The following is a 12018-nucleotide window of genomic DNA, read 5'->3' as shown; positions in this document are numbered from 1 at the left end:
GAAAAGACAAAAACCAGACCACACTAAGCAGATGAAGTTTCGAATGATTCATGAGATACGAACTCGAGTATCAATATCATTGTCATATTCTCTTTCTTCTTCTACTAGGAAGCTCAGCATAGGTGGATGAACACCAATACGGGATAAAGCGTACATACATTAGGTACCTTACCTATTTAATACCGGCGAGAATTCGATGTTGCAAAATGGAACCCACAGGTCAGCAAGCGTGCTAATACCCTACATGAGGGAGGGCTTCTATCTACAAGCAAGCACATATTTCTTCTGTGTTTTTTGGCGGGGACTACCTACTGGGTTGCCAATATTATTCCTACCTACTACATCTATTTTATCTACTTAAGTAGAAGAAAACTATCGGAAAGTCGAGTTTTCGATGTTGGAAAGATAGCTAGGAAGAAGAAGAAAAAAGGGGCGCAGAGTAATGAGAGAGGTGATATCATACTTGATGTATGTGTAGTCTACAGAACTACCGCGACGACGTAGGATTAGGAAGAGAAATATGGAAGCGAGAAGAAGGAGGGGGGGGGGGAAGTAGGAAAGCATTTGGATGGAATGCGAATGAATGCCAAGTGAGTCGAATAGAGTAGGAGGCATAATCATGCTGGTCACTAGGAAGGTAGTCAGTCGAGGATAGCGAATCAATAATCTTTATTACTCTTAACCTGTCTACCTTGGGATGAATACGGTACCTAGTATTCGTCAGTGAGGAACCTAGGACATGTGAGCGAGGATATTTGGAGAGCCTTGGTATATACCTATATATATATACCTAGAAACAAGTTATAGTGGAACACCCGAGCTAATATTAGCTCGTAGTCTCTACAATAAATATACAATGAACATACAATAAACATACAAATCAAGTTCCACAAGTACCTAATTCATCGCATTTATTCCTAAGTATCCTACTATCTATGTTGGGCGTGTATGACCGCAGCAGATAGTCCTGCGGCATACACTACTGTTGAAGGTATCATGTATAATAAACGCCGGCCCTCGAGTCGCCGTATCTAGTATACTTCCCCTGGCCCGATGCTCCTACGTGGTTGAATCCGTCGAAGCTACCCAAATGCATAAAGTTCCCCGTCTAGCTAGTTGATATCTATTCGTACCGCATCTACGCTAGTTCTTGTTTATAACGAATGTGTATAAGCATACACCAAGGACTGTCTAGCATCTAAAAGAGTCCATCAATCTCGCCTGTCTCGGTGTCAACATCGACATTCAGGTACCCCGGGGCAGTAGGTAGGCCAGGAATTGTCTGGATGTCAGCAGCAAGCGCGTACCTATTCACGTTTAGCTCATGATCTACACAGGGACATACCAATACACTTACAGATATCCTGCACCTGCAGCCATCCTCACATCCCTAATTGGGACGGTGAAGCCGGTAGGTGCACCCTTAAGATCCGGGTCATGGGAGAGCGAATATTGCGTCTTAGCGATGCAGATTGGGAGGTTTCCAAAGCCCTGTTTCGTGTATGTGTCGATCTTCTTTTGGGCAAGCTCGCTAAATTCAACAGCGGATGCGCCGTACATTTTCTGGCAGATAGTCTCCATGCGTTGCTCAATAGTACCCTCACCCACATCATACAGTAGCTTGAAGTCCTTTGGCTTTTCAGAAGCGGCAATAACTCCCTTGGCAAGATCTACGGCGCCCTTACCACCTTCGGCCCAGTGGTTTGCTAGGATAGCGTCTTCGGCACCGGCAGCAATGGCTTCCTCTCGTAAAGCAGCAATTTCAGCATCAGTATCAGTGGAAAACTTATTGATGGCAACTACAACGGGGCAGCCGTAGGCCTTAGCATTTTCGATATGCTTCTTGAGATTCACGCAACCGTTTCGGAGGATCTCGACATTCTCCTGCTTGTACACAGGGTCTAACGGCGCACCGGGAGATATGGACGGGCCACCGCCATGCACCTTCAAGGCGCGAACCGTAGCAACGATGACGACTACGTCGGGTACTAGGCCAGAGGCACGGCACTTGATGTTGAAGAATCGCTCGCCTCCCATAGTGAAGTCGAAACCAGCTTCAGTGACAGCGAATCCTGCCTTGGCGTTGTGATCCTCGTCGGGCTCTGTACCTGCTAGCTTGAGCGCCATCTTGTCGGCAAGGATAGAGCTATTCCCAATGCTAATGTTAGCAAAAGGACCAGCGTGCACAAATACGGGAGTTCCCTCTAATGTTTGCATCAAGTTTGGCTTGATGGCGTCCTTCATGAGGGCTGTCAATGCACCGCCGGCTCCTATGTCATCACAAGTGACCGGGTCTCCTGTCCTCGACGTAGCGACGACCATTCGACCTAGTCTTTCTCGCATATCGGCAAGACTCGTGCTCATTGCTAGAATAGCCATACACTCGCTGGCAACAGAGATATCAAACCCGGTATCTCGTCTCTGCCCCTTTTCAGTTGGCGCAGTACCAACAGTGACACCGCGCAAGTGGCGGTCGTTGACATCTAGTACGCGCCTCCAAGTGATAGTCTCCGGGTCGATATCTAGTCTGGCGAACCGGTGGATCTCATCCTCGGTGAGCTCGTTAGGGTCAGTCTTGTCAATTCCTAGCTTCTTCAATCGGCGGAACATAACGGGCGCAAAAGTCCTCTTTCCGTTCTTTGCCGGCGTCAATCTTCGATAAAGGGGGCCATCCTTCTGCGTGTTCTCGTGGAACATACGAGTCTCGATAGCAGCGGCAAGAAGGTTGTTCGCTGCGGTGATAGCATGGATGTCACCAGTTAAGTGCAAGTTGAATTCATCCATGGGTATAACTTGACTGTACCCACCGCCAGCTGCACCTCCCTTGATACCAAAGGTAGGACCTTGACTTGGCTGTCGGACATTGGCAAAGGTAATTCGGCCTAAATGCGCACCCAGTGCTTGAGCCAAGCCCATGGTCGTGGTGGACTTCCCTTCACCTAACGGCGTGGGAGTGATACCTGTAACTACGACGTATCGACCATTTTGACGGTGTTCCAGACGCTTTAAAAGGGTGAGGTCCACCTTGGCTTTATATGCGCCATAGGGTTCCAACTCATGATGCGCAATACCAATCTCTTCTGCGACTCGCGTGATGGGCTTCGGTGGCTGTGACCTCGAAACCTCAATATCAGAGGGGACTGGAGTACGCAGGTTGAGAGGAAGCGGGACGATACGCCTTTGCTTTTGTCGGTCGAAATACATGGTGGTTGCATTAACAACATTTTGCAATAGCATAGCAACCGTCATAGGTCCCACACCACCCGGAACCGGTGTGATATAGGAAGCAACCTCGGAAGCCGACTCAAATTCTACATCACCTACCAGCCGTTGGCCTGATTTCTTAGATGCGTCAGGGATGTAATTGGTTCCTACATCGATAACCACGGCACCTTGTTTGAGCCATTCTCCTTTTACGAAGGCCGGCTGGCCAATGGCGGCAACGACGATATCTGCCTTCTTTACTTTCTCCTCGATGTCTTTAGTCTTAGAATGGCAGACAGTGACGGTTGCGTCGGCGTTCTTCAACAAGTAACTGACCGGGCTACCGACAATGTCGCTTCGGCCAAGAACCACAGCATCCTTGCCTTTCAGGTCCACACCTGCTTCCTCTAAAAGGACCATGACTCCCTTGGGAGTGCAGGGGATAAAAAATGGGTGGCCACCTTTCTTGGCGAGCTCGCCGATGTTTGTGGTACCGAAACCATCGACATCTTTTTCATCTGCGACGGCGGAAGTAATGATGTACTCGTCGACATGCTTGGGCAGGGGCAGCTGAACTAGGATGCCGGAAACGGTAGAGTCATTATTTAGGACGTGTAGCTGTGCCAAGAGCTCGGCCTCGGTAATATCCTCAGGGAAATGCAGGAGATCGCAGGTAATATTGGCCTTTCATGAGTCACAATGGTTAGGTTAAGAGTATTATATGTGGGGCATTATGCTAAAGTTCAAATTCCTACCTCTCGAGCGGCCTTAAGCTTCATGCGAACATATGTTGCTGGTGAGAGAGAGAGAATTAGCTGCGGCACAGGTTGCTTACGGTGGTTGAGTCAGAAACCCCGGATTAAGACATACAAGAATCAGATCGATCACCGACTATACGAGGTAACAAAGGTTAGTACCTATTATATCCGAATTATAGAAGTACGGAGTATGGAGTATGGGGTATGGTAATTACAAACCTTGGATGATCTTGAGGCATGGCTGGTACTTAGGATTGGACTTTTGCTTTTCGACTATCTCAGCGGCCAGTCTCTCGCGGATCTTCTTTGCGATGGCCGTGCCATCTAACCTAACAGCAGTCATAGTGGGGTAACTCGTTGAAAAATGTCTATTAGAGGCATGCGACAAATGCGACAAATGCGACAATGAGACAAGTGGCCAATGCCGTTGCGCCGTTTCTATTGAGGCGTAATTAGATGAGCCTGAGCCTGTTCTTGTGCAACACAACTGATACAACCCTCGACGGGTATTTGCAGATGTTGTGAGTCGGGCACGTTGTTGAGAGTAAGCTGAAATCCGGGGAGCGAAATATGAGCGATTCGCTTGGACCGGGACCGCAAATAGAAGCTCACAACTGCTAGACAAGCAATTTGACAAGCAATTTGACAAGCTGCAGGCTTTTCGGGACCCACAAAGCGGAGTGTTAGTCGGCCGAGTTACAGCGAATCTAGTGGTAACGCGTGCGACCGGCCGAAGTATGAATTGTGCGGATGGACTTGGGAGAGGATGAAAATTGTGGTAGCATCGACTGATGCTTGCAATGGCTAGAGCCATAGCTGCTAGTTCCAAGGCTAGCACGCTATACGATAGAGTTTGCTGCTAGGTACCGTACAATTACTACAATGCTAGTGTCAGTAATCTAGAAGGATCTGAAGTAACAGTCATCGAATAGAATGATAATGCCCACAACATCGAGTAGTTATAAGAAAAAAAAGATATAGTTAAATAAACCATAATAGGAATCAAACGAATATCACCTAGAAAATAGATAGTATGATATATTCGAAGCGAAAAAGGAGTGGTGGGATAAAGCTTCCATCTTCTATAAATTCATGTTCATGTTGTGTAGAAATATGTATGAGAGGCTATTCTAATTTTTATGGCTCGGTAGAAGTCTTCTTGTTTAGCGAGAAGTTCACTTTCCCTCTACATAGGTACCGAGCTTTAAAATAAAAAATATCTCTTTATCTGAGATGACTCAAACGCTCAATGTCCTGATCGCGTAGTCTAACCTGTTTCTCATACGGAAGCAGCAATCCACTGAACCTGATATTCTGCTCATCTAATTCTCATTGCAACATGGAAAGTGCTTGGTAGACAGGTACTTCTATATGCATAGATGAGATTAAATTTACCTAGGTATGTACATGATAGATAAGGTTGTCAGGGTTAGGTTAGGTACCTACTAGGATAGTGCTATGTTACAAATTGTGATTGGCTACCACGAATCTCAAGCCTTTGTATAGCCACTCACGTGACGATGAGTAACGTTGGTGGGGTCCAGATGCTGATAGGTTATCAGAAAATCCGCGAAATCTTGCCCCACGCACAAATCATTCAAAAACTCCATACAACCAACCCCAAGATTGGTGACGAGATACAGACCAGAACACCGCCAATATGAGACCTATTCTGTTGTCAGGCCACGTAAGAGAACACCTTTCTTGATATCGTAGATAATACCCTCTAACAGTTTTCTATAGGAAAGGGCCTTGACCCAAATTAAGTATGTTTCTCATAGCATAAACAGATCCTTGCCCCGCGACAAGTTCGCTAGACTAACTAAACCGCTTTTCCCCTCTACAGATACAACCCCGATGGCGACCTACTATTCTCCGTATCCAAGGACCAGCAGATCTGCGTGTGGTTTTCCCATAATGGCGAGCGGTTAGGTACATATAAGGGCCACCAGGGTGCTATCTGGACCGTGGATGTAGACCCGACGTCGACCTTCATCGCGAGCGGTAGCGCCGACAACACCATCCGCCTGTGGGAGATCAAGACCGGCCGCTGCCTCAAGACTTGGGAATTCCCCACGGCTGTCAAGCGCGTTGAGTTCAGCGACGATGGCCGCCAGCTGCTGGGCGTCACCGAGAAGCGCATGGGTCATCTCGGAACCATCGTGGTTCTAGATGTCGTGTTGGATGTTGACGCCGAGCAGAGCGACGAGCGCGCCTTGACCATCGTGTGCGATGAGAGCAAAGCAACCGTTGCCGGCTGGAGTTACCTGAACAAGTACATCATCGCAGGACACGAGGATGGTTCCGTATCGCAGTACGACGCTAAGGTAAGCCGCGAAGCCAGCTATTATATATAAAGAGATGGATGACGAGATCTAACATATACCACCTTGACAGACCGGAGAGCTACTCGATAATGTCCCCATCCACGAGCTCAACATGCAAGTGACAGACCTCCAGTGGTCGCCCGACCGCACCTACTTCATCACAGCCTCCAAGGACAAGACCGCCCGACTGATAGCCGCGCGCGACCTCGAGCCCCTCAAGACCTACGTGACGGACACACCCCTTAACAGCGCATGCATTACCCCGAATAAGGACTACGTTATCCTAGGTGGTGGACAGGCCGCCATGGACGTCACTACGACCGCAGCTCGCCAAGGAAAATTCGAAGCGCGCTTCTACCACAAGATTTTCGAGGATGAGATCGGTCGTGTAAGAGGCCATTTCGGACCTTTGGTATGTTTCACTTTTTCCCCAGCCTAGAGTGCTCATAAATCACATCTAACAACGCAACAGAACACCGTAGCAGCGGACCCCACAGGCAAGGGCTACGCCAGCGGCGGAGAAGACGGTTATGTGCGTATCCACCACTTCGATAAGGGATACTTCGACTTCCGGTACGAGGTCGAGCGCGAGCGCGAGCGCGAGAACAGGCTATAATAAGAACACGCGCGTAGCGTATAGCTCTTCTGGCCCCGTCTATTCTTCCTCCCCGAATCATCCCGCCATTCCGTCGTGACGTACATACGCACACCCGTTAATCGTCGCTACGAGATAGAAAGCGGGAGAAAGGGATAGATAGAAGATATCCGGCGTTGTGTCCTCGTTTCTATTATTCCGCGTTCTCCTAGCCAGAACTTGCATCCATCCATCCATCCGGGAAAGGCTTCGGCGTTTGAGGGTTTTGTCCGACAATTTTTTGTTCGTTACTTAGGTAGGAAAGAGAAAAATAAATGAGAGCTCCGGATTAGGTATAAGGAGGCAGGGAGTAGCTCGAGGCTTCTAATCAATATACCTGATTAAGACACAATATTGCTTTTGATTATTGGTCTGGCGTAGCAAGATAGTCGCCATCCTAAAATGACAAAAATTGAATTATGCGTAGGAATGGGACAACTGTCAGTAACAACAACACAAGCGGTTCACAATATCACCCAAGGACTAGCCACGTATGTACACACGGCAAACTTCTCGAGAAGCAGATTCATAGCTATGTCGTAGCTCATTCTTTACATTGTAAGTGCAACATGCTGTTATCTCTGTCCAATCCTGACCGCCGCTGTCAAGCTTTGGTACAAACACCCTCCTGACTCTTGTCATCTTCGCCAGATCCTATCGGGAACTGGGCAGCATTTAGACTATCTATCAAGACAGCTTAATTTCGTGGACTCTGTCGTCCGGTGGCGAACGCAACCAATAAAAACGCCTGTACATATACTCCCCTTGCCATTCCATAGTCCGGTGATGCCATTGTGAGAACAAGGTCTACGAAAGAAGTGCCAACTCAGACCGAAGGGAAATTCTAGTGCGGACCAAAAAACATCTTGTCCACTCCTTTATTAATCAGCGACAGCCGTTTACTTCTTCTTTCCCTTGGCCTTGGACTTAGCCGCGGGTGTTGAGTTGGTAGAAGCCACACTGGATGCGCGAGTGGACGGCGTGGTAGAAGTAGTCTTACTACCACCACCTTTAACGTTGTCAAGGGCCTTGTTCTGTTTCTGTGTTAGTAGTCGGTTCGAATGAAGTTATAATTAATAATTAATTAATAGCATACCTTGACACCGGTCTTTGACTTCTTCTTGGCGGGGGCCATTCCAAGGATGCTGTCCTCATCATTATCCTCGTCATCGGGCTCTCTCTTTCCCTTCCCATTGACCCCATTCGTCTTGGATGGGTGCGCATCCTCGAACTCTTTCACAATCGTAGTGAGCAGTGTAGTACAGCGGCGGCTGATCTCGATAGGCGTCCTGCTAAGAAAGAACCAATCGAATCGGAACAGAGGACTTTCTCTAATCTCATCACGAATTCGCTCATAGATACCCTCAGAATCGATGCCATATCGGTCTAGCATCACTAGAAGGAATCTGTCCTCTTCCTCAGTGTAGACCTTCTTGTTCGTTGTAGACACGGAATAATTAATCTTCATCTGCTGAAGTGGAACTCGATATAGTTGCATCTTCTTCCTAAGCATCTTGCGCTGATGCTCCGTCTTGCGCATACGCTCCTCTCCAGATTCAATCACCTGCAAGTACTTGTTGTAATCCGCGATTTCGGTATATCGTTGCCAGAAGACCTTAGCGTAGGCCTTAACTTCGGCAGCAGTCTTGCTGTCAACCTCTTCCGCAATTCGCTCATAGTCATGGCGTCCGTAGCGGCCAGAGCCATTGATAAACTGCTGGAAGTCACGCTTGTTCCACTCGCCGAAACCTTGAAGCGATAATGTCTGCTTCTCTTCTTGTTCTTCCTCGGTAAGGGCAGTAGCGTTATCAATCTCCTGTTGATCTAAAGCACGTTCAGCTTCTCGTTCCGATAGATTGTCCTCGTCGCCGTCAGGTAAGGGGACCTTGTATCCAATCTCTTTACGATAAAACGCGGTTTCTCGATCCTGGAGGTCACGGAGTCGCGGGGGGTAGAACTGGTAATCATGGACTGCGACCTGCTTTGGGGCTCGGGGAGCCTTAGGCTTAGCTTCTGCCTTGCTAGTACCGTAGATAGCCTGTCTGTAGAACTTATCGACGGAATAGGATTGCTCCTTGCGTTCCCGCTTTGCGGGGTTGATCCAATTCACGCCAATGTCCTTCTTTTTCCCAAACACTTCGCCATTCCATTCATAGGCCGACTCCGAAGAGAATTTCTGTAGGTCATCAATACCAAGCTTCTCATACTTGGCGTTGAGTTCCTTGGTACGGTTCTCGCCCTTGGTCAAGATCTCGTCGATATCTTCGTCGTTAAGTTCTGCACCCTTAGCAGCCATTCCCGTAGCTCCCTTTTGTTGGAAAACCTTTTCTGCACCATGCTGAATCATGTCGAGGAGCTCATCTTTAGCTGCCGGACCCTTGGCTCCAGGATGAGCACGTCCTTGCTGAATAACTAATTGGTCAAGGCGGAGCTTCTGCGCTGCTCGCTCGAGAACCTTCTCCTCAATGGCATTCTCTGTGACAAATCTGTAGACAACTACTTGCTTTGTTTGCCCAATTCTGTGGGCACGGTCCATGGCTTGCAGATCAGCCTGGGGGTTCCAGTCGCTATCATAGAGGATAACGATATCAGCACTCGTCAGATTAATTCCAAGGCCACCAGCTCGAGTTGTGAGGAGGAAAATGAATTTCTCCGAATCCGGTTTATTGTAGTCATCGATTGCCGCAATACGATCTTCGTGAGCCGTGCCTCCATCGATCCGGCAGTACTTGTAATCACGGAATACACAGTAGTCCTCAAGAATATCTAAGAGACGACTCATCTGTGAGAAGATTAGAACGCGACTGCCCTGTTTCTGTAATCTTCGCAAGAGCCTGTCGAGTAGAGCCATCTTGCCCGAATTGTATACCAGATGCTCGTCGGTCGTATAAGGCGGGCCAGGCTCAGCTCCCTCAAAAAGATAGGGATGATTGCAGCACTTTCTTAGCTGCATGACAATATTAAGTAGTCGAGTCTTAGATTCCCGCTTGCCACCGGCGCCATTGACAGCATCGATATCCTTTTCTAAGATTTTCTGGTACCATTTCACTTGCATTTCCGACATGCCCAGATAGAGATTGATCTCCTTCTTCGGTAACAAGCTTTTCTCGACATCCGCCTTAACTCGACGTAGGAGGAAGGGTCGTAGGACCTTGTGAAGTTGCTCAACAACTACTTCTGAATCTGCACCTTGTCCGGAGAACCATTGGTCAAAGGCTTCGCTGTCACCAAAGACGTCAGGCAACAAGAAGTTTAGAAGGGCCCAGAGCTCGTGAAGGTTGTTTTGAAGGGGCGTTCCAGTAATAAGAAGTCGGTTTCGAGAGTTGAATAACCGGATGACTTGCGAAAGAGACGACTCTTCGTTCTTGATGCGGTGGGCTTCATCAATGATAATGTACTCCCAGGCAAATTTCTTCAAATGCGCCTTCTCACGAAGAATCATCTCGTAACTTGTGATGCACACATCAAACTTCTCGTCAATTAAACGTTCGTTAATTAGGTTATGTCGCTCTTCTTTAGCACCTTGCAAAACTAGGACATTGACTTCGGGTGTCCATTTGGCGAACTCGCGCTTCCAGTTATCGAGAGTAGACTTCGGTACTATGACCAGGTGAGGACCTTTAGTATCCATGATGTGACGAAGGTATCCTAGGAACGAAATGGTTTGCAGTGTCTTGCCCAGACCCATCTCGTCTGCAAGAATGCCTGAGATTCCGTTCTCGTGCAGAGAAATGAGCCAATTCAACCCAGCAATTTGATAGTCTCTCATCAAGCCCTGAATGAAAGCTGGCGATTCACGGAACACGGTCTCTGCGGATCCACCTTGTCTTTCATCTTTGAGTAGCTCTTCATCTTCCTCAGCTTCTGTACGACGAGCTCGACCAGTCTCTGCGCCGCCCTGACGAATACCTTTCTTCTTTAATTTATCGGCTTCTTCGTTCTGACGGTCGATCTCGTGAATAATGTCGCGGATTTTGGGGTTAGGGTTTGTTTCGATGAAATGTCGGAAGAGGTCGGTCAATCCTAACAAGTAACGAAATCTTCGGATGCTGTCATCCTCCTATAGTATTGCAATTAGCAAGCTGATTAAACTTTACTGTTATCTTAATTGGTACGTTCAGATTATTTCATACCTTAGACTCGCCTAGCAAGTCATGTTTCTTGCCAAATATGCTTCTTCGAAGCTGGTTGGCTTCTGAGCGCTTCTTGCGCCCATCAGCCATCTGATCACCGGCAACACTACTTGCAGTGGTGTTGGGATTGGTATCTGTGTCAGTCTGGTCTGGTGTTTCATCAACATCCTATAGGCTAGTTAGTATCGGCGCTGACAATAGATGATAAGTAGTGGCCCAACAGAGCAGCTAGAATACTATCGGAATTTTATAGACTTAAAACTCACCATTTCCTCAGCGTGGTTAGACACAGGCTCTTGCGCATCAGACATTGACGCGTCTGTATCGGCCGCACTGGCCCGAGGGCGAGGCGGAGCCATACTGGGGGATGTATTGCGATAAGTGCTCTACGCGACTGCGACGCGACTAATTAAGACGACGCCTGGTGCAAAAGTAAAACTAGGGTTATAAAGTGGCGTAGTCCAAGGTTGCTAAATCCTTTGATATGTGGACTTTCAAAGTATAGTGTCGGCGATAAAGTAGCCAGAGACAAGAACAAATGTGCTTGAGGCTGGATTGGAGTTGAAAAGGTTGTGTGAATGTAGTGAAGGTTGAAAAGAGCCGTCAAATAGAAATTAGATCACAGGCAAGAGTATCTCTTGTTAAAAGTGGAACATTAGTGGGGCGCCGATACCTAAGCTTCGACAAATTGAAATCTTAAGGTAGCCGCAACAGACAAGGGTGAACTTAGGTTAGGTACTTTTTTTCAGGACAACTTCTTAAATTTACAATCTTTTCCCAGGTCTTCTTATAATAGATTTTATGTTATATAGCATTAATTGTAAGAGGAATGATTACGAAAAGAACTTGAAATTCATAAGAAAGAGTAGCTTAGGTACATACATATCAAGCTTACCTTAGGTACGTAATTGAAGATATGTACCTATCTATAAAAGGTATTCCTCCAACCCCACGGATACTCA

The 12018-nt window shown here is 47.5% G+C and overlaps 3 protein-coding genes across 3 annotated transcripts; 1 reads left to right on the top strand and 2 right to left on the bottom strand.

Annotated features, from left to right (window-relative positions):
* Positions 1-885: 885 nt before the first annotated feature.
* F4817DRAFT_331851 (formate-tetrahydrofolate ligase) lies at positions 886-5405 on the bottom strand. Its single transcript, XM_049302574.1, has 5 exons — positions 4182-5405; positions 4075-4095; positions 3960-3997; positions 1358-3888; positions 886-1307 (listed from the first exon to the last, which is right to left on the bottom strand). The coding sequence occupies exons 1-5, from the start codon at positions 4774-4776 to the stop codon at positions 1199-1201; spliced, it is 3294 nt and encodes a 1097-aa protein (XP_049160847.1). The 5' UTR covers positions 4777-5405; the 3' UTR covers positions 886-1198.
* Positions 5406-5622: 217 nt separating this feature from the next.
* On the top strand, positions 5623-6905 carry F4817DRAFT_357524 (eukaryotic translation initiation factor 3 subunit I; the record flags this gene model as incomplete). Its single annotated transcript, XM_049305930.1, has 5 exons — positions 5623-5649; positions 5706-5728; positions 5809-6289; positions 6360-6701; positions 6762-6905. The coding sequence occupies 5 exons, from the start codon at positions 5623-5625 to the stop codon at positions 6903-6905; spliced, it is 1017 nt and encodes a 338-aa protein (XP_049160846.1).
* A 783-nt stretch (positions 6906-7688) lies between these two features.
* On the bottom strand, positions 7689-11675 carry F4817DRAFT_42064 (SWI/SNF family of DNA-dependent ATPase). The gene is made up of 4 exons (XM_049307445.1): positions 11323-11675; positions 11057-11224; positions 8020-10983; positions 7689-7957 (listed from the first exon to the last, which is right to left on the bottom strand). The coding sequence occupies exons 1-4, from the start codon at positions 11413-11415 to the stop codon at positions 7823-7825; spliced, it is 3360 nt and encodes a 1119-aa protein (XP_049160845.1). The 5' UTR covers positions 11416-11675; the 3' UTR covers positions 7689-7822.
* Positions 11676-12018: the final 343 nt, after the last annotated feature.

This window comes from Daldinia loculata, assembly GCF_022478755.1.
Source record: "Daldinia loculata strain CBS 113971 unplaced genomic scaffold F4817scaffold_13, whole genome shotgun sequence".
Lineage (NCBI taxonomy): Eukaryota > Fungi > Ascomycota > Sordariomycetes > Xylariales > Hypoxylaceae > Daldinia > Daldinia loculata.
This window is presented reverse-complemented; position numbering and strand designations above follow the sequence as displayed.